At 52.9% G+C, this 19,479-nt stretch overlaps 8 protein-coding genes across 8 annotated transcripts; 4 read left to right on the forward strand and 4 right to left on the reverse strand.

Moving 5' to 3' along the window:
- Positions 1-726: 726 nt before the first annotated feature.
- pmp47 (putative peroxisomal membrane protein Pmp47) lies at positions 727-1,820 on the forward strand (the record flags this gene model as incomplete). Its single annotated transcript, XM_056619970.1, has 3 exons — positions 727-839; positions 911-1,641; positions 1,705-1,820. 3 exons carry the CDS (start codon positions 727-729, stop codon positions 1,818-1,820), a joined length of 960 nt encoding a protein of 319 aa, XP_056473336.1.
- Positions 1,821-2,978: 1,158 nt separating this feature from the next.
- On the forward strand, positions 2,979-3,958 carry N7532_007478 (WW domain-containing protein; the record flags this gene model as incomplete). Its single annotated transcript, XM_056619971.1, has 2 exons — positions 2,979-3,070; positions 3,133-3,958. The coding sequence occupies 2 exons, from the start codon at positions 2,979-2,981 to the stop codon at positions 3,956-3,958; spliced, it is 918 nt and encodes a 305-aa protein (XP_056473337.1).
- Positions 3,959-4,306: 348 nt separating this feature from the next.
- Positions 4,307-5,237, reverse strand: N7532_007479 (uncharacterized protein; the record flags this gene model as incomplete). Its single annotated transcript, XM_056619972.1, has 2 exons — positions 4,307-4,674; positions 4,787-5,237. The coding sequence occupies 2 exons, from the start codon at positions 5,235-5,237 to the stop codon at positions 4,307-4,309; spliced, it is 819 nt and encodes a 272-aa protein (XP_056473338.1).
- A 556-nt stretch (positions 5,238-5,793) lies between these two features.
- N7532_007480 (phosphate-sensing transcription factor PHO4) lies at positions 5,794-8,050 on the forward strand (the record flags this gene model as incomplete). The annotated part of the gene is made up of 4 exons (XM_056619973.1): positions 5,794-6,318; positions 6,411-6,899; positions 6,962-7,466; positions 7,533-8,050. The coding sequence occupies 4 exons, from the start codon at positions 5,794-5,796 to the stop codon at positions 8,048-8,050; spliced, it is 2,037 nt and encodes a 678-aa protein (XP_056473339.1).
- Positions 8,051-8,571: 521 nt separating this feature from the next.
- Positions 8,572-10,763, reverse strand: N7532_007481 (uncharacterized protein; the record flags this gene model as incomplete). The annotated part of the gene is made up of 4 exons (XM_056619974.1): positions 8,572-9,588; positions 9,653-10,537; positions 10,640-10,696; positions 10,755-10,763. 4 exons carry the CDS (start codon positions 10,761-10,763, stop codon positions 8,572-8,574), a joined length of 1,968 nt encoding a protein of 655 aa, XP_056473340.1.
- A 724-nt stretch (positions 10,764-11,487) lies between these two features.
- On the forward strand, positions 11,488-13,086 carry N7532_007482 (ubiquinol--cytochrome-c reductase subunit 2; the record flags this gene model as incomplete). The annotated part of the gene is made up of 4 exons (XM_056619975.1): positions 11,488-11,727; positions 11,798-11,972; positions 12,071-12,930; positions 12,991-13,086. The coding sequence occupies 4 exons, from the start codon at positions 11,488-11,490 to the stop codon at positions 13,084-13,086; spliced, it is 1,371 nt and encodes a 456-aa protein (XP_056473341.1).
- Positions 13,087-15,513: 2,427 nt separating this feature from the next.
- On the reverse strand, positions 15,514-16,819 carry N7532_007483 (putative mitochondrial DNA replication protein (Yhm2); the record flags this gene model as incomplete). Its single annotated transcript, XM_056619976.1, has 4 exons — positions 15,514-15,568; positions 15,673-16,345; positions 16,498-16,594; positions 16,703-16,819. The coding sequence occupies 4 exons, from the start codon at positions 16,817-16,819 to the stop codon at positions 15,514-15,516; spliced, it is 942 nt and encodes a 313-aa protein (XP_056473342.1).
- An 865-nt stretch (positions 16,820-17,684) lies between these two features.
- On the reverse strand, positions 17,685-19,320 carry cit1 (citrate (Si)-synthase CIT1; the record flags this gene model as incomplete). Its single annotated transcript, XM_056619977.1, has 4 exons — positions 17,685-18,839; positions 18,916-19,000; positions 19,090-19,154; positions 19,213-19,320. 4 exons carry the CDS (start codon positions 19,318-19,320, stop codon positions 17,685-17,687), a joined length of 1,413 nt encoding a protein of 470 aa, XP_056473343.1.
- Between the last annotated feature and the right edge of the window lie 159 nt (positions 19,321-19,479).

The following is a 19,479-nucleotide window of genomic DNA, read 5'->3' on the forward strand; positions in this document are numbered from 1 at the left end:
TCTGTGTTCTTCCTCCCTTTACCCCCTTTTTTATTCTCTTTTTCTTTGTCTTGTAGGTTGGATTCATCTCTTCTGAATGGATTAATGGCGACAACTTCGTGTTTTCCTTTTCGGGGTGTCCTTAACCCCGGATCCTCCGGCTTTTTAGTGCTCTCCTCGGATTTATAGTCACGCTCCAGGGGTTTGTACTGTAGTTTGACTTCTGCGAAATTCGAGATCTCCATTGTCTATTGAAGTACAACCCCCTTTCGATTCTAGTAGTGTGCCCTGCAAAGCAAGGCCACAAGGCTAGAAGCGCCAGGGATCGATCACATGCAAGACTCGGAGCACCGGATGTTGTTTTTTTACTGTCAACGCCCTCCTAGTGTCTAAACATCAACTGACTGCACGATCAGTGGGGAGCCTCGCTCCTCAAATACACGCTAATTCCCCATGTGGGAGTGGGAAAATTTACCCAAAGTGTACTGGCACGGCGTTTCGGAATGCTTCCTGTGGGGTTGGGCCAGGAGCCGAGGCACAGTATTCGGCAAAACGTCATGAACCTCCCTCTCTCTCCAAGCCGAATCATTATCGCGCCCTTTCTCCTGACCATCTAGGAGCCTTTTCTCCCCTTTAAACTCATCTGCTCCTTTACCACCCTCGAATTCTCACCTATATCGACGCCGTCGACCCCTCCTCACTCCGACTTAGCAGCTCCTCCCCCACTCCTTCGCATAACCACCCACCATGTCCCAACAACGTGATCAGAAGCCCACGCCCTCCACGGCCGTCCAACAGAGTGACAACATCGCGCACGCTCTGGCGGGTGCCGGAGGTGGAATCTTGTCGATGGTTTTAACGTACGCTACCCCGCGCGCATTTTATTTTCCCCATGGGTCAAGCATGCTGAGATCCACTCTTCCCCCGGCAGATACCCCCTAATCACTTTGTCGACGAGAGCCCAGGTTGAATCTAAGCGCGCACACTCCACCACTCTCGATGCGGTCCGCCGCATTGTCCAGCGAGAGGGTATCTCTGGTCTGTACTCCGGCCTCGAGTCCGCCCTTTTTGGAATCAGCGTCACCAACTTTGTATACTACTACTGGTATGAGTGGACACGGTCCACTTTTGAAAAAGCAGCCACTTCATCTGGAAGGGCCTCCAAGAAGCTCACTACCGTCGAGTCCATGATCGCAGGAGCCATTGCTGGCAGTGCGACTGTGCTGATCACCAACCCCATTTGGGTCATCAATACCCGTATGACCGCACGCAAGTCGGATGCAGAGGAACAGTCCCTTCCTGGGGGCCCAAAGAAGGCCAAGGCATCAACCATTAGCACACTGATGGAGTTGCTGCGCCAAGAGGGCCCCAAGGCCCTGTTTGCTGGTGTTCTGCCGGCTCTCGTCCTGGTGATCAATCCCATTCTTCAATATACTATCTTCGAGCAGTTGAAGAATATTGTCGAGCGCCGTCGACGAATGACACCGAAGGATGCCTTCTACCTGGGTGCCCTGGGTAAGATCCTGGCCACCAGTATCACATACCCATATATCACAGTCAAGAGTCGCATGCACGTGGCTACCAAGGACGGTCCCAAGGAAAGCTTGAACGGTAGCCTTAAGAGAATTATTCAGGAAGAGGGCTATACTGGGCTATACAAGGGTACGTTTCCTCACCGAAGTGATACGCCGGAAATTTTCTGTCCACTGACACGTTTCCTCTTAGGCATTGGCCCCAAGGTAACCCAGAGTGCCATCACAGCTGCATTCCTTTTCGCCTTCAAGGATGTGTTGTACGATATGATGGTCTCGATGCGCAAGAGAGGCACTATCCGTAAATAGGTGCCGAATTTCGGCATCATCTTACACATAGCCAAATTTTGTCTCAAGGGACATGTCTATGAAGATAGACCTCTACTCTGGGGGTTTAGTTGCCTACTTTGTTGATTGGGTGAGCAACTATCAAATCAAGACGGAGTCGTGCTCTGTGTTTGGTCGATATTTCACTGCAACGGGGATGGGGATGTCTGAACAGGTCTCCATTTGGATTGGTGAAGCCTTTTTGACAGAACTGTACATATATCAATATTTTCCTTGTCTTATTTTACTCTATATGTAATGGAAAGCTGAAGCCCAATTGAGTTTGCTTCCTGCCTCTGGTGGCGATAAGGTAGACACAACCCGCGATCCTAGTCAGACAATATACTCACTTCTTCCATTTGGTTGTCCGTATGCTGTAATGTTGTTTGATTGCTGTGCATCAGTGGCCCACGGATTATCTGGTCATACTTTGTATTACTTCTCTGCTGCACTACTACCGGAGGCTATCGTGGCCGATATATCACGCGGGTGTGGATTCTAGTGGATGACAGCTAATGGAGAATGCTACAACATCTACTACCAGACCATTCATGTTGACTAGTGCCAAATTTGACCTGAGATATAATCGGAGTGTGTTTTCAGCAAACCCAGGTAAATGACCCACAGTGTATATACCCTAGGGTGATTTTTCGTTGATTCGTTTATCTCTTTTTTCCTTGGTCAGCTACTAAAGTGCTTACTTTGGTATTGCTGATTCATGGTCGTTTGGCGTTGCTTTGGGGCGTAAACGATAGCGCCGCATGATGAAGTATATATATGTGCAAATCATGCCCATGCTACACACTGATTCCGTGAAAATAGTTTAAAATGGTCACTAAACCAGGACAGAATGCCGTTTAAAAGACAATAAGCAGCGACGTGTGCATATGGAGAATGTCGAATGTCCTGGAAGTCAGGATGATTGCGATGACGTCGCACAGCCACAGTGGCGCAGCCAGTTGTGATGCTTCAACCGGTTACCGGATGGCGAGGGGAGGACTCGCGTATATAGATCCGTTTCGGCTCACCCCTTCCATCTTTCAACACCGACAGTCCGCTCACTTCTCGATCTCCGTGAACTCCATTTCAAATCCCCTCCAACCTTCAAAACACATATTCCGTCTGAGACACGTACTCCGTATGTCGTCGTCCTTTGCCCCGCCTCCCGGGCCTCCCCCGCCTTCGGTGCCGGATGGCTGGAAAGCGCAGTACGATGATCGATATCAGTCTTGGTATGTACCTCGACGCTCCCTCCGTTCCGGCAGAGAGCGTCAGACAAGAGCTAACAGCCTAGGTTTTACGTGAACCTTGCCACCGGAAAGTCCCAGTGGGAAAGCCCAGAGGCATCCAATGCACCGCCTGCTGGCCCTCCTCCACTGGGGGAACTCCCGAGCTACGACCATGTCTCCGGCGACCCAGCCGTCGTAGTTAGCTCAGGGGACAAGAAGAACATGGCCTCCAATAACCCATACAATCCAGCTAATGCGTCCAAGGGTACGGCGAGTCCCAGCATCGACGAAGACGCCCGCCTCGCAGCCAAACTACAAGCCGAAGAAGACGCACGCGCCGGCAACAACAGAGGCGCCGGGACGCCTGGTGCAGCAGCAGACTACTACAGCGACCCATCGAGACCGCAATCGTCCGTTCCTGTCTACGCGGCGAGTTCCTCCTCACAATCTCCCATGCCCGAGCAGAAGCGCAGCAAGGGTGGCTTCCTTTCCAAGTTGATGGGCAAGAGCTCTGGGAGTAGCTCGCGGCCATCGCAGCCCCAGTACGCATCTTATCCGCAGCAGCCGCCACCGCCGCCTCCACCAAGAGGATATTATGGCCAGTATCCGCCGCATCCGGGTGGTCCTCAGTATGGATACGGATACCCGCCAGGTGGAGGATACGGAGGCTACCAGGGATACCCACCGCAGGGCGGCTACTATGGCCAACAACAACCGCCACGGAAGTCTGGCGGTGGTATGGGTATGGCTGGCGCAGCAGCTCTGGGTTTAGGTGGTGGTCTAGTCGGTGGAATGTTGCTTGAAGATGCCATCGAGGACCATCATGACTATGATGACGGTGGCGGTGGGTTTGATGATGGAGGTGGTGACTTTGGTGGCGGCGATTTTTAGGATCGTTCTTGAAGCACTGCCGTGCCATTCTTGGACCCGGTCTTTGCATGCTGTATGAGTTTACTTTCCCCCTTTTTTGCTACCCTCGGTAGCTCCTTTGGTTTTCTTCTGGTGATTTTGTTTGGCGTGAACATGGAATGGGCTTTGAAGGACAGAGGGAAATTTTTTTTTTCTTCCGAGTTTTACATCTTTCTGTCTTCGTTTGCTTTCCACGGCGGGCTCCCGCACTGATGTATTTTATGCTTTCTAAGTGTTATGAGCAATTCCCAATTCGCATCACTACATTGGTGTACTTGACCGATATTTGTCGAGGATGTATGGCTTAACCAGTATGTAGTCTCCTGCCCCCTAACCACGTCGTCGAGCGGCACCACCTGCATCTCGGCCTGTGGCACCGCCTCGCGCACCCTCCGCATTGGCCATGGGGCCAGGAGCAGTGCCGGCCATCCATCCGGCTAGATCGAAACCACCCCCGGCCATGGCGTTGCTGGTAGCACCTCCAAGCGGCGAGGAGCGCTGCTGCTGCTCGAACTCAGCGCGCATTTCCGGGTCCACTGCGCAGTGTGCGATTAGTACATCTAATCCGGATTCTCGACTCGGGCTATTCGGCATGGGGCACATACTGTTTTCCATGAGCTTGGGCATGCCCAGCGTGAAGACGAGGGCGACAATTGCAAGAAGAATCATAGGATTCTTGACAAGGCTGAGCGGTGAGACTGGCAGGGTCAATTCGTCAGTACAATAGATCATTCTCTGCGACTACCACGACGGGAGAGGAAGAGCAACTGAGTTCCCCTGCACGAGTAGATCGAATTCGGCGAGACTCACATTTGGCGCGTTCCTCATAGAAGCCTTTCCGACCCAGCACCTTTGCCTCTACGACGACATCCGCCGACCTCTTCCCCGCCACGTCGACGACGTATTTCTCGGCACCCCGATTGTCCCATGGGTTACCGCGGAATGTCTCCCAGATCCCCAGGATGGAGCCATCGGCCGCGACGTCGACGCGGTAGGGGGCAAACATGAACTCGCTCGAGCGAATGTCGAGGAGGTAGGATTCGGGGTTACCGGAGGGGATATTGCGGAATACCAGGGTCGATGAGCGGGTGAGCGAGGCTGTCAGGATATGGTCCTGGTTCGTGGAGGGCAAGGTGGTGAGGGTGGCATGGGTGGTCGCTGGGAGGACATGCGGATTGGGGAGGTGAGTGGACGGGGGGATAGTGATGGTCAGGGCTGCCGCTGCAAGATTGCAGAGCAAGGCGAGGGCGAGGAGCAGCATGGCGGGCTGCAGAGGTGGATGGAGCTACCTAGGGCGTCGTCGTGTATATACAGCAAGTCCGGCAGGCGGAGAGAAGCTTGCAGAAGCGGGAGTGGGCCGACGGGGTGGGTGCGGTTTAGAGGGGGCAGAGATCGCACCTCTCCACTGTGGACTGCACGGCGAGGTGGACTCTGGGGATTGTCGAGGTCTCGATCCGGATCCTAGAGATCGCATCTAGCATCTCGAAGAGAGAAGTAAAAAACGACCGACTCACACGGAACCCTCATATACCACCTCCAATCGCTGCGACGGTCCATCGCAAGCGCCTCTAGCGCAGGGAAAAAGCAACCGGGAGCATCAACCGTCTCCGCCCGAGTGCCCACTGGTTCTCGGTTCGTCCTCTGGTTCTGTTCCTCTCCCCCTGACATCGCCGTGGCTCTCTCTTTTATTTTTCGGTGACGCTTCACTTTGCGCTCTCTGACCGTCCCTCGACTCGCCATTCTGATAGTCCCCGGCCCCCTCTCATCGATTGCACTGCCAAAACGTCCAGACACGAGGAAGAGTCGCCACCCACACGATGGAGCAACAGCCGGCCATGTCGTGGCCGGAACAGATGCACGAGACAACGCTTATCCCGGCGCCGGGCGAGGACGAGTTTTCCAACTTCCTCGAATTCAACATGCACTTCTCCGATCTCGAGGGGCACGGACCAGCCCATGCCCAGCTGCAGGGCCAGCAGATGGTTGCGCCCACCACCTCCGCCGACATGCCCGCCGACCCCCGCCAATTCTCCTCCATGGAGGGCCTCGCCATGGACTTCAACGGCCATGCTCCCGTCACCTCGCACCCGCAACAGCCCGGCCATGCGCACCGGCCTGCGCATCCAGACCCGATGCCCTACTCCACCCCCAGCATGACCCCGGGATTCTGTGCCCAGGATTCCTCCCAGCCCGCGGCGAATCAACCCTACATGCAGCGCCAACCGATGATTCCACCGACACCGAACAGCATGGAGTTACACGGCGATGCGGCCCGGTACTCCCACCGGGTCGACGACAACGCGGACATGTATGACCGCTACTCGCGCATTAACGAGGAACAGGTAGGATCCATCTCGCAACTTTTGCGAGGGGAATCCGTTGCGGATTCTCCAGATATGTTATGAAGAGGCTCAACTAACACTTGGCGGTCCAGGCATTGTATACTCCACTCGTCTCTCCCGCCATGACTCCACTGGAAAATCAATTCCGTCTGCCCGAATACACCATCCCGGGAGAATATTTCACTCCGCTCACCTCGCCTGCTCTGGAGGCGCAAAATGCCCACCCGTCGAACAATGCCTACGCATACCATGCGCGCCAGGTCTCGGACGTGGGCTTCGTACCGACCAGCGCAGAGGTCAATCCGCTCCCAGGGACCTCTGCGCCGCCATCCCCCAGCATCATTCGCAAGACCAATCGCCGGCGAGGGTCAACCGCTGCTACTTCGCGGCTGCCTGGGCGGAGTAAAGTGAAACAGTCGCCTTCGATCCGGGCACAGACGCAAACACAACGCGCCAGAGGAAAACCTACGCCGAACTCGGAGGAGTTCTACAACAGTCTGACCCAGGAGTTGAACCGGCCGCAAAACAACGACGTCCGCTCGCTCCAGGCAAGCAGCAATGAAGGCTCGGGCCAGGATTCGGTTTCCCCGAGCCTCTGTCCGAACCCTTGATGCCCCCGCCAGCGCTGCCGGCGCCACGCAAGTCGCCTGCGATCGCCCCGCAGCCGGCCCAGTCCCCCGGAACGGCCGCTACCCCTGCAACCTTGATGCGCATCCAGCGTTCGCAGCATGCGCATGATACGTCCGGCCAATTCGGCGGAGCGCAATTGGAAGCTCATGACGAGATCATGGAAGACATCCTGCTTCCAGAGGCGGCAGCCCCGGCCGTCCAGTCGCGGCCCAAGGTCAATCGGATTGAGACAAGCATTCGTACAAGTGCGGCCAGCCCAGTGATCTCCGCGAACGTGACCCCATCTCTGGAGCCACGCTCAGCGGCTGAGAGAACCCCAGGATCAATCGCTCTCAGCCCGCGTACAGTGGCGATGCCATCGCCCAGCGGTCCCGTACCGAAGCGATCAGACACATCCCGAGCATCTGTGTCGAGCATCTCAAATCGGAAACGCCCCAGTATGAGTTCGACTCAAGCGAGTCCCCAATTGCGGCCAAAGATCAGTCCTAGTATCCAGCCGCTCATGCGCGGTGGTGAGAGTGAGTCCCTAGATTCCCCCCGTATCCACTCCAGACCATTCTGTATTAACCATGCTTTCTCAACAGATTTGACCCAAGATGCACTCTATCTAGCCTCCAAGTCGAACTACCAGCACATCCTTGATGGGACACTGCCGTCTGGTGTCTCATACCCCGAGACTCTCGCAGAGAACTTGAGCTCCAAGCGGACCAACCATAAACTGGCGGAGCAGGGTCGCCGAAATCGCATCAACAGTGCTCTCAAGGAGATCGAGACCTTGATTCCACCGGAGTTCATCCAGGCCCGACAGGCCAAGGAGGCCTCGCTGGGGGTGGTCAAGCCCAACGACAAGGAGAAGGAGAAGCCGGCCAACCAGGCCATTAGCAAGGCCAGCGCTGTGGAAATGGCGATTGACTACATTAAAGCTTTGAAAATGACACTTGACCAAACCGCTACGAAATTGGCCGCCGCCGAGGCCAAGCTTGCTCAAGTCAGTCTCGATGACAAACCACAGGCCGACAAGGACAAAGATGTTGAAACTACGGCGACTGAAAAGACGATCAATGGCGCTAGTACGGCTGCAGACGGCAGTGGTTCTTCATGAAGACCAAATTGTACATCAAAAATTCTTTATCGCGGATTTGGGTGGTTTACTCTTGCCTTTATGTTTCTTTGGATGGCCGGCCGGCCGGATATGAACGACAGTTCACTTTTTTTTACCTTTTTTTTTCCCCCGCAAACGTGTAATGATCTGTTTCCTTCGTCTTGGGCTTACGTTATCGGGCAGCGACGGTGTTGTGGCTGTGATTCCTTCTCGGGCGGTGATCGTGCGTTTTGCTACATCGGTGGTTTATCATTATTTTCGATTCCAGACATAGAATTCAACAGTACATACATACTTCCATTTGAAGACTTTTTACCTCGGTAGGAGATGTAGTATCATTCGTGGTACACATAGAGGCACACATGTACTAACTAGCAATAGCCTTGCCTTTCTCTTTCTTGAAATGATCCCTACTACCTAGGAATGAAATTGACGGAACAACCTAGCTCTTCAATGTATTCGTCGCTCATGAATGTACAAATGCAAATAAACGCTCCGATTTCTACCTCTTGGCAAGCCACTCAGTAATCTCGAAAAACGGCCACCATGTCATCGAGGCGAGAGACCTCTGTAAGCAAAAGGGCCTCGATATCCTTCCACCGCTGCAGGAGGGCCAGCTCTTGCTCCGTCAGATAGTGCTCCTCATTGCCCTTAACATCACTGCGCTCGGTCTTCTCAAGGAAATCCTTCCTCTTTTCGCGCTCAAACTTGATCCGCTGCAAGGTTCTCGACATGGCCCTGTACGTATCTTCCAGGATACTGCTGCAAACACGATCGGGATCATAGTACCAGAGATAGATAGTCTTGGATGGTTGCCGCTGCGAGTCTTTGGGAACTTCTTGCAAGTCCACAAAGCCGCCCTTTTGCATCGAAGCGAGTGTCTGACGCAAGTCCTTGATTGGCAATAAACTTATCTCCCCAAGTCTTTTTTCGTCCAGCTTGCCCTTTGCATGGAGAACACGAACAACACGAAGCGCAACATCACCGTAGCGGGACTCGATCATTCTTTCTAGTTCCAGGTGACGAAGCTTGCAAGCCAGAGACCTAAAATCAACAACCCATTTCACACCATCGTTTCTGGACGGGGTGATGAGCTTGTGAGGAGCTTGTGAGAGCAGGCTCAAATGCTGATTGACCTGATTCATACGCTTGAATTGTGAATTTGAATCACCTTCGTCATCGGATTCGTCATCGGCGTCGCCGTTGATACCGTTCTCGAGTGGACGTTTCCCGCGATGGTTGACAGATTTTGGCGGGCTTACTGGACCGAAAGCTCCCGAGAGATCTAGCTCGGGGTCCAAATCTTGCACAATTTTCATGACTTCAACAGGATTGGAGTAAAGCGGGTTTTCCTCCCCCTCACGAGGGATCTCGACGCTATCGCGACAGTGGGTTGTGGTGTATTCAGTACGTCGGAGGAAGGTTTCGTAGACCTCCGCGGTTGCTGGTGGCGCATCCTGTTCGGCAAGCTGGAGGAATCGGACATTCCGGAGAGCCACGTCTAGTTTGCTGTAGTTCACTCGAACTATCAACCTAGCCTGCAAGGAATGTTAGTTTCTATTTGGTATCAATTCAGAGTCTGTTCCGGAATCATGTACTCACATCCATAGGGATGTTGTCAAAGCCATCCTCGTCGTCAGACCACTCGTTGTCCTTATCATCGGCATGGTCGCCGATAATCCTATTGTGGCTTGCATGCGAGTCATCCTTCGGACCATGCGCGCTACCAAATTTCCTTTTTGCCCCCCGGGGAAGACCATTGACCAAGTACTTCTCTGAAAGATCAGACTTGGTTCGTTTGCTGACAAGCTTTTGTGCTTCGACGTTAATCGACTCCTCCTGCTTCTTCCCCTTCAAAGTTTTGATATCCGATTTTCCAGAGACTTCTCGTTTAGCATCGAGTAGCCTATCGTCGGGGCTCTGAAAATGGGCCTCTTTGACCTCAAGGATGTATCCATGAGAAGCAAGAGCTTTGAGTGTAGCATGGAAAGGAGCCGGCTTTGCTTCGGGGATATGATCGCCATTGGTCTGCAGATAATGATCTTCGTTCTCAGCACCATTCGTCTGCCGGACTTCTCTTCCTTCTTCTTCCGCCCCCTCCAGATTTTCATCATCACCCTCGTGTGTGACTCCATTTGGTAATTCGGGTTCCTCCCCCTCAATGGTCTTCAGTTCAGGAAGACTCTCAAGCTGCCTCACTGAGGTGTGTCCAAGGTAAATAATAAACTCCATCACTCGGGCAGCATACTCTCCGAGCCGATCTTCAACTAATTGGAGAATCTTGCCGGAGCGAACGAGGTAGTACGCCGCTTGAGGATTTGCTTCGTAGTAGGTAATTCCATCTTGGAAAGAAGTGAAGTGGTAAATGAGGTGTTGTTGAATCATAGCAACGAGACCATGACGAAGTTGACGATCGGTGAGACCGGAGTGGAATTTGAGACGAGGGAAGGAGAGTCGCTCATGCCGTTGCAAGGTTGAGAAGATGCGCTATAGTCTGTTAGCACTGAATCAAGCGGGGGGAGGGCGACCGAAGGTTCTATAGAACACATTGAAGTAACCACAGATGGGAACATGGTAGGAACAACATACGGCACAGAGTTCTCCAAAATTGTCCTCGACTAGGAGCGTACAGAGCTCCGCGGCGTACTGTGCACCTATGCGTCAGTGCTGATCTGAGGAGCGACGAAGGGGTAATGTGACATACCTGAGACATCGTGATGGCGTGTTAGGAAGACTTGCCAGCCTCCAGTGCGCACAACGGGCGTTCAAAGGTCACCGTAAGAGATTCATGGAGCGTGTCAACTCGGCGCAAAGCTGTTGGAGCCGGGATGGCGGGCACTTTTTTCCTTATCAGTCACGTGAAGATCAGCTGATCTGATTGATTCACTCAAATGCTGCAGGACGATACGCGGGTTTTGCTGCACATTCGGCCCTGCACGAAACTGCCAGAGTAAATTCAGAAGGAAAAGTGAAATTCAGTGTAATGAATCCCCATAATAAAACATCCTTATTATTGGCTTTGGTCTGAACAGATGAAGTATAATTTCATACATGGAAAAGCCAACACTTAGGACAAATGGGCTCAAAAGAGTCAACCATTCCTGTAGTGAGGATATTCTCTTGATTATAATTACTACTGAGATAAATGGCTCCTTATGAACATTAGCTACAAAATATCCCTAAAACAATTATCTGTTGCGGGAATACTGCTGGTATTGAAGCTCCCCAACAAGAAAGTATCTCCGGTTCCGTCCGATTCGTCACTCCGGCCAATCATCGTCCGAGTAATCAACCCGCCCCGGCATCTTGAAGCTTTTCGTGACCCCGTCGACTTCCTCTCTCCCTCATCCCCCTCCCCTCAATTGCCTCCCCCACCCTTCCAAACCCAAGTGGGTTCTTGATTTCTCTCCTTCTTTTCCCATTGACCCCGGCACACAATGCTGTCGCGGTCCTCCCTCAGCCGAAATGCGCCGCGTGCGCTCTCCGCCGGCCGTCGGGCCATGGCCTCTGCTGCCAACCCGACCTTCCAGTACGACGTCTCCGAGGCTGCCGGCGTGAAGGTCGCCAACCGCGAGGTCGGCGGTGCTACTGGCACCCTGGCCCTGGTGGCCAAGGCCGGTTCCCGCTACCAGCCGTTCCCTGGTTTCTCTGATGCTCTCGAGAAGTTCGCCTTCAAGGTCGGTTTCCTCCGCGGTCATCCATTGACCATCACTGCTCGACTGCCCATGCTAATACAGTAATCTACAGTCCACACTCAAGCGCTCCGCCCTGCGGATCACTCGTGAGGTCGAGCTGCTGGGCGGTGAGATCTCGGCGACACACTCGCGCGAAAACGTCGTCCTTCGCGCCAAGTTCCTCTCGGGTGATCTGCCCTACTTCACAGAGCTGCTCGCCGAGGTTGCAAGCCAGACTAAGTTTGCCGGTGAGTGGATATCCGCCATGTCCGATGAGGACATCAGAGAGACAATGTAGGATGCAATTGATCGCAGGCTTTACTAATACGAATTCCTTGAATATTAGACCACGAGTTGAACGAGGTCGTCAAGCAGCTCCTTCAGTACAAGCAGCAGGCTGTTTTCTCCAACCCCGAGAACATTGCCGTCGACGCCGCCCACGGAATTGCCTTCCACCGCGGACTGGGCTCTTCCCAGACCCCCTCCCAAAGCACCCCATACGAGAAGTACGTCTCTGCTGATGCCCTGGCTCAGTTCGCCCAGGATGCCTACGCCAAGTCCAACGTCGCTCTCGTTGCCACCGGCCCCAACTCTGCCGATGTCAACAAGTGGGCTGGTCAGTTTTTCAAGGACCTCTCTCCTGGTGCCACCTCCAGCCAATACAAGGTTCAGGCCACCGGAGCCACCCAGTACTTCGGTGGAGAGCAGCGCATCCCCTCTAAGGCCGGCAACGCCGTTGTGATTGCCTTCCCTGGCTCCAGCGCTTTTGGCACTGCTGGCTTCAAGGCTGAGGCTTCCGTTCTTGCTGCCCTTCTGGGCGGCGAGTCCACCATCAAGTGGACTCCTGGCTTCTCCCTCCTATCGCAGGCCACCCAGGGCTTCTCCCAGCTCAACATCTCGACCAAGAACCACGCCTACTCCGACGCCGGTCTCTTCACCGTTACCCTTTCCGGTCAGGCCGACCAGGTTGGCGCCGCCAGCAAGAACGTCGTCGATGCTCTCAAGAAGGCCGCCGGCGGCGAGGTCGCTTCCGAGGACATCAAGAAGGCCATTGCCCTTGCCAAGTTCCGTGCCCTCGAGTCCCTCCAGACCTTGGACACTGGCCTTGAGGCCACCGGCTCCGGCCTCATCCACGGCAACAAGCCCTACCAGATCGCCGAGGTCGCCCAGGCGATCGAGAAAGTTTCTGAGCAGCAGGTCAAGGAGGTATGTGATGTTCTTTCTTTTGCGCTTTAGTCAAACCCAATTCTAATCTAGTGTTTCCAGGCCGCCACGTCCTTCCTTTCCGGCAAGGCTACCCTCGTCAGTGTCGGAGATGTTTTCCAGCTTCCGTACGCTGAGGACCTTGGCCTGACCGTTTAAACTCCTTGTATACCATACAACCCTAGATCGAGGGAAAAGCGTGTTTCCTCGTTTGGATTTGATGTGATCACTTGTGCCTAGATTCATTGCCAATATCTCCTTTGTTTTCAAGAGTGTAGTTGACTGTAATACAATTGTACCTTATTTGAAGCAGTCTTGGAGAAATGTCAACCTCCAGCATAAAGTGAGTGTAAAACAATCTGCTCAGAAAATAGTACAAGTCCATTGAACGCATACCCAACGAAAAGAACCAGTCCTGGGGTGTTATGGCTAAACTTACAGGGACACGACAGCTGTTCCTGATGATATAATCTACATACAGGTTATCTAAATAAGACTTAGAGTCACTAGCAAATGAGGCAAGTAAAAGAACCGTTATAACAAAGCTTGTACTTGAACTCTACTCAATCTTCATCTTGAATCATGGTACACTCGGGCAGCGGGCATATGTAAGGCTCGACAAATGCAGTCAAGCCATCCATGATGGATAACTATTGAAACAAAATACAATGAATCATAACTGAAAGTTTACATGATACCATTGATTATGCTATGCCATCATTGACATGCTTCTCGTGTCTCCTTAAAGTCCTCCCGGTCGATATACAGACCCGTGATTCTTAAGTTATATAAAGGCTGACGTGTCTGACGATAATACCCTTAAGAGAAGAATATTTTCGAGTAAGGCAGTTAGTTCATTTTGATTGGTCATTTGTCGCCAAGCGTGCGCATTGTAGGTTCACGTCATCCCATATGTACATTCGTGATGATTGGTTTCACAACTTAAATACGAAAATCCAAATCCAAAATCGTGGCTATTTTCAGAGCACCACCCTGGCTAGCCTACAATGTATATTTTAAACATTGTGTTGTGAGTCCACCACCTTGAAGAAGATATAGGCGTAATTTCGGGTTGATATGCGATTCAGCAGCCCCAGGAACCACGATGCAATTGAAATGTTGCTAACTATCAATCATTACTCCTTGGCCAGCCGTAAAGCCTATGATCCTATGTACCTGTCAAGAAACGTTTGCATATATGGCCTTGATAGAGTTGCGGTCGTCCAAGACATCTGACAAGATGTTTGAATTCATACTTCGCATGGAAATTACTTGTTAGTTACTTAGCGAACCCGCAAATCAGTCACCGTCACAAGCTCTGGGTCAGTGGGAACACGGCACGATATCCTCAGTATACTATGAACATCGGGCTATTTTATCTATTGATGTCATTTCATACGCAACTTTTGTTGCCGAGAAACAAGTTGGAAGTCCCCATGTACTTGCTCGGACCAATATTAGGTTCATTAAATAGCCTCGATAAACCCGGAGGTGTTGTGAAGGACCTGATTTTGTTGTGAATAAAGCCAGCATCGAGAATGGAGAGGAGCAGTTGCTCTTGCGCCTCGTCGCTTTAGAAAGTACGTAAAGCATTGTTGGCTGTCGGATACATATACTGAAGATAGTATCTCTGCAATTCCCACGAATTTATTATTGTAGGCTGCCTTCGACTAGTCAAAGACAGCCCATCACATATCCTCATAAGTACTCTCATCATGCAGCGTCGTGCCTGCAACATTGCTGGGGCGGACCCGTTTCGCCATTGAACTCGATTGGTCTCGTGTTTAGCGCCCAGATCAAGCAACCCAGGAAATGATAAAACACAGAGATGAAGGAAGAAGAAGAAATATTCATCCTGTCACCACTTCTGCCATTGAGCCATAATCTCCCAGGGTATTACCGAGGTCAACACGGACACCGGGGTATATCCGCACGCCCGCCGGGATGATCCCAATTACAATACAGTTCTCAGCCCCAGCCCGTGCAAACGGATTAATGGAGAAAGCAAAGTATGAAAAGAATTTGCCGATACTGTATGTAGGTAAATTAAATGATACAGCGTAGTGACGACAGTCGCCAAGATGTTGAAAGGTGCCGATTTACGCATCCGAGATCGGATGAATGTGGTTGACGCTAGGAACGAGACGGGGAGTGGCCTGCCTATTGTAGAAACAATCACAACCTGGCATTCCCCACAGCAAGCGGGTGCCCATTTATTTTCTAAAAGTTCCTTTGGTCTTAGTTCTTCTACGCAGTAGAATCATTTCAACTGTGGGTAGGAATTTAAACGATTCTCCTTGCTTTTGTCTATAACTGGACCTGAGAATTGAAATATGGCAAAGATCATGAACTACAAATTAGAAGATTGAATAGAAAGTAGAGAAAAGAGAAAGATGAATTGTTCAGACACATAACGAGGCTTCCTGTCAAGTATCACGATTGCGAATGTATTCAATGGGTATCGAGTCTGTTCCTAACAGGTTCAGAAGAAATTATGGGTTGAATATGGGGAACGACAGCACTCCTTCGCTTCTTTGTTTCGTTTTCGACAAGCGCTGCATAGTAGAAGGGTATCTCAAACCTTCTCTAGTGCTTCGCGGTGACAGTCTCGCCAGTCAGCTTCTCAACAGCTTCCTTGGCCCTATTTGGTGAAACGGAATTGTTTAGCCCGAGGTTTCACATGAAAGAAGACATCATCGCAAACAATGATGTCAGGGGGAATTAAGGAAAGGGGAAGAAACGTACATGTCACCAAGAGCCACCATGCAGACGGTCTGCCAGACACCGAGACCGATACGGGGGGCAACACCACGGTAGAGACCGCGGATACCATTGTTGTCGTAGATATACTTGAAAGTCTTGCCGACAGTCAGGTTCTTAGGGCGGTTAGGGTCCTCAGTCTTGCTCTGCATCTCGACACGGATGACCTCAATGGGCTGGTTCCAGGCAGAGAGACCACCGCCGAGACTGGAAGCCAAGATCTTCTCAAAGGCGGAGAGCTTCTGACCGTCCTCCTTGCCGGTGGTCTTACGGATGGCAGTCTCAGCCAGACGGGAGAGACCGAAGCGGGAGCCCCAGTTGGTAGTCTGACGAATGGCGACGGCATTGACACCACGGTTGATACCGCGGATACCCTCCTTGCGGTAGATGTCCATGAAGGTCTCGAAGGTACCAGGGGGCTTCACACCCTGAGCGGCCATCTTGTGTTTGGTGATCTCGACAGTCTTCATGCAGGTGCAGAAGCCCATGGTGGCGTAGGCCTGGGCGACACCACCGGCCATACCACCGCTGATACCACTGACGAAGTCGTTGGCACCCAGGCGGCGAGCCTGGTATTCGGCCTCGGAGGCGACGAACAGGAGAACCGCACCCTTGGTGGATGCCTCAATCCAGGCCCACGGAATGAGTCCTTGGTAATCTGCGAGTTCGGGTATTCGGGTAAGTGATCTGCTTTGGTTCACATGCGTGATGATTGGGGGTTTCCCCATGTCCCACCCCCACACTAGGTAGGTTGCGTACATCGGAGGAAATTGAGGCAGGGAGGAAGAGAGCGAGGGTATCATCACATACAACCGAGGATCCCGCCACGGCCCCAAATCCGACCCATAGCACCGGCGAAGCTATCGCCCCGATTGGCGGCCATGGTAGTCTTGATCACTTCCAACGGCTAGGGAGAAGAGGGATGAAATGTCAGCAATGATTACAGGATCACGGCCGGTTTGGCAACGACGAGCACGCTGCTGTCGCTGCTCCATGGAGAACGGAAATGACATACCTGTCCCAACGAGGTGACCTCGAACATGTTCAATCCAGCACCCAGCAGCAGATTGCTGAACTTGACGGGCTTCTTCTCGAGCTGAGGCGCGGCGGCCTTTTCCGGGGTGGTAGACATCTCTAGAACGGGGGGATGCGCTGAAAGGGGCCCTGACCAAGGGATGTAGGGGGCTTCGTCGCCTTTTTAAGGATCGGAGAGAGAAGAGTAGAGGAGTGAAAACTCGGAGGAGTGTGAATGAGCAGAGGTGATCAGGGGAGGCCAATTGTCTTATAGGGAGAAATGAGGAGTCAGCTGGGGTGGAGAGTACCTAATACCTGGAGCGCTCCGGTGCCCACCCATGCCGGCGGGTACTGAGTACCTCCCATACCACGGGCATGTTGGCCTGAGGCAGCAAATTTCAATTCCCGAGGTTCGTCCAAATTCCGCAAGTCGGAACCATCCTGTCCTACGCTCCGATTCTGATCATTCAGTCCTCGCAATCTTCCATGGCGGTGCGGACTGGAGAGCGTCGCTGTATACTCCGTGCCCGGATTGTCTCCCATCATAATAAACACCGATCGATTTAGGAATCGGGTGGGTCGGTGGGAAGACGGTTGAGCCTCCCAACAATTCACGTGTGCTCGATTCTACCAGGGAGCCGTCAGACCGTTCCTATCTACGCCATACGCGGCATCCTGCATAGGCTATTTTATTTTTATTTTTTCCTAGTCGTTTACAAGTCATAGTTTACACTACTGTATAGACATCGACATGTCTCGAAATCATTCAACTTGCATACGAAAAGGCACAGGAAAAAAGAATTACTGCGTGACCAAATCATGTTGGGAGGAAGTGCTGTTACAAGGCCCGCTCGAACCGGTCAAGTCCTATATATCATACAACATGAACGGGAATCACAAAAGAGAAATAATACAAGTTTAGCTCAGAAGCTCCAAAACCCCCCGGAATTTCCAATTAACCCATCCGAACAGGTGGTGTGCATTTAGAGCTTAGCACCAACCAGCTTGGCGTAGGCCTCGGTGCTGAAGGACTTGGGGCGCTCAATGGGCATGCCGAGAGCACGGTCGATGATCAGCTGGGGCAGGACACCCAGAGCACGGGAAACACCGAACAGGACGGTGTAGTAGTTGGCCTCGGTCAGACCGTAGTACTGGAGGAGGACACCGGAGTGGGCGTCGACGTTGGGGAAGGGGTTCTTGGTCTTGCCGTGCTCGGTCAGAACACCAGGGGCGATCTTGTAGACCTGGCTGACCAGGTTGAACATGGGGTCGTCGGGCAGCATGCGGAGGGCGAACTCGCGCTGAGAGACGTAACGGGGGTCAGTCTTGCGGAGGACGGCGTGACCGTAACCGGGGACGACACGGCCGGCGTTCAGGGTGGACCACAGGTAGTCCTTGATGGACTTGTCACTCAGGTCGTTGCCGACGGCCTTCTTCATCTCGGTAAGCCAGTTCAGGACTTCCTGGTTGGCCAGACCGTGCAGGGGACCGGCCAGACCCTGGAGACCGGCGGAGAGGGAGAGCATGGGGGAGCTCAGAGCACTGCCGACCAGGTGGGTGGTGTGGGCGCTGACGTTGCCACCCTCGTGGTCGGAGTGGATGGTCAGGTACAGACGCATCAGCTCAACAAAGTCCTTGTTGCCGCCAAAGCCGAGCTGGTTGGCCAGGTTGAAGGAGTAGTCCTTGTCCTTCTGGATGGGAGCGACCTTGCCGTCCTTGAAGACGTTGCGGTAGATCTTCGCGGCGATGGTGGGCAGCTTGGCGATCAGGTCCATGGAGTCCTCGAAGGTGTAGCTCCAGTAGTCCTTCTTGTTGATACCCTTGGCATAAGCCTTGGCGAAGGCGGACTCGTGCTCCAGAGCGGTCACAGCTAGGGAGAACTGGGCCATCGGGTGCAGGGTGCTGGGGCAGCGGTCAATGAGCTCCTCGATGAACTTGGGGACATCAGAGCGGGCGGCCCACTCAGCAGACAGGTCACGGACCTGCTGCTCGGAGGGGATCTCGCCGGTCAGCAGAAGCCAGAAGAGACCCTCAGGAAGGGGCTCCTGGCCACCGGGGGCCTTGGGGAGGAGCTTCTGGATCTCGGGAATGGTACGTCCACGAAAGCGGATACCCTCCTCAGAGTCAAGGACGGAACCCTACAGACAAAAGAAAAAAAAATTGTCAGTGGCTTGGTCCTTGCGCAATCGACATGAATTTTGTATTGCGACTCACCTCCCAAACAAGGGACTTGATACCACGGGCACCACCGTATGCCTGGTCGAGGGTAACCTCACCGATGACCTTGTTGCCGTACTCCCTGCGATTGCGTCAGCGACAGTTGTTTCATGGGTAGTTGGAGAGGTAGAGAGAAGGTAGGCAGGGGAAATGCGGCGCGGTTAAACGTACTTGCGGAGCTTCTTGACCTTCTCGATCTCGGCGGGCAGGCCGTCGGCGAAGGTATCCTTCAGGGACTGTTGGACTAGTTAGTATTGCAATTGACCTCCCGCAAGCTGAGGGTGGTAACGTTACCTTAGCCTTAGCGGAGGAGTAGCAGCGCGCGCCGTTCATAGCGGCGGTTTGCACGGGCTTCGCAACCGAAGACCGCAGGGCGGAGGTACCAATGCGAAGGGAAGCCATCACGACTTGTGTGTCAAAGAAAGGTATTATGGATGGGAGGGGAGAAGGTGAGAAGGTATGGACACAAGGGGGGAAAAGAGAAAAGAAAAGAAAGACGCGGGTGGAGCTTCCTGGATTTTTCTGGTAAGTTTCCCTCTGTAACAGCCGGTAATACTGTAC

Source organism: Penicillium argentinense (genome assembly GCF_028826775.1).
Source record: "Penicillium argentinense strain IBT 30761 chromosome Unknown utg000006l_segment0_segment0, whole genome shotgun sequence".
Lineage (NCBI taxonomy): Eukaryota > Fungi > Ascomycota > Eurotiomycetes > Eurotiales > Aspergillaceae > Penicillium > Penicillium argentinense.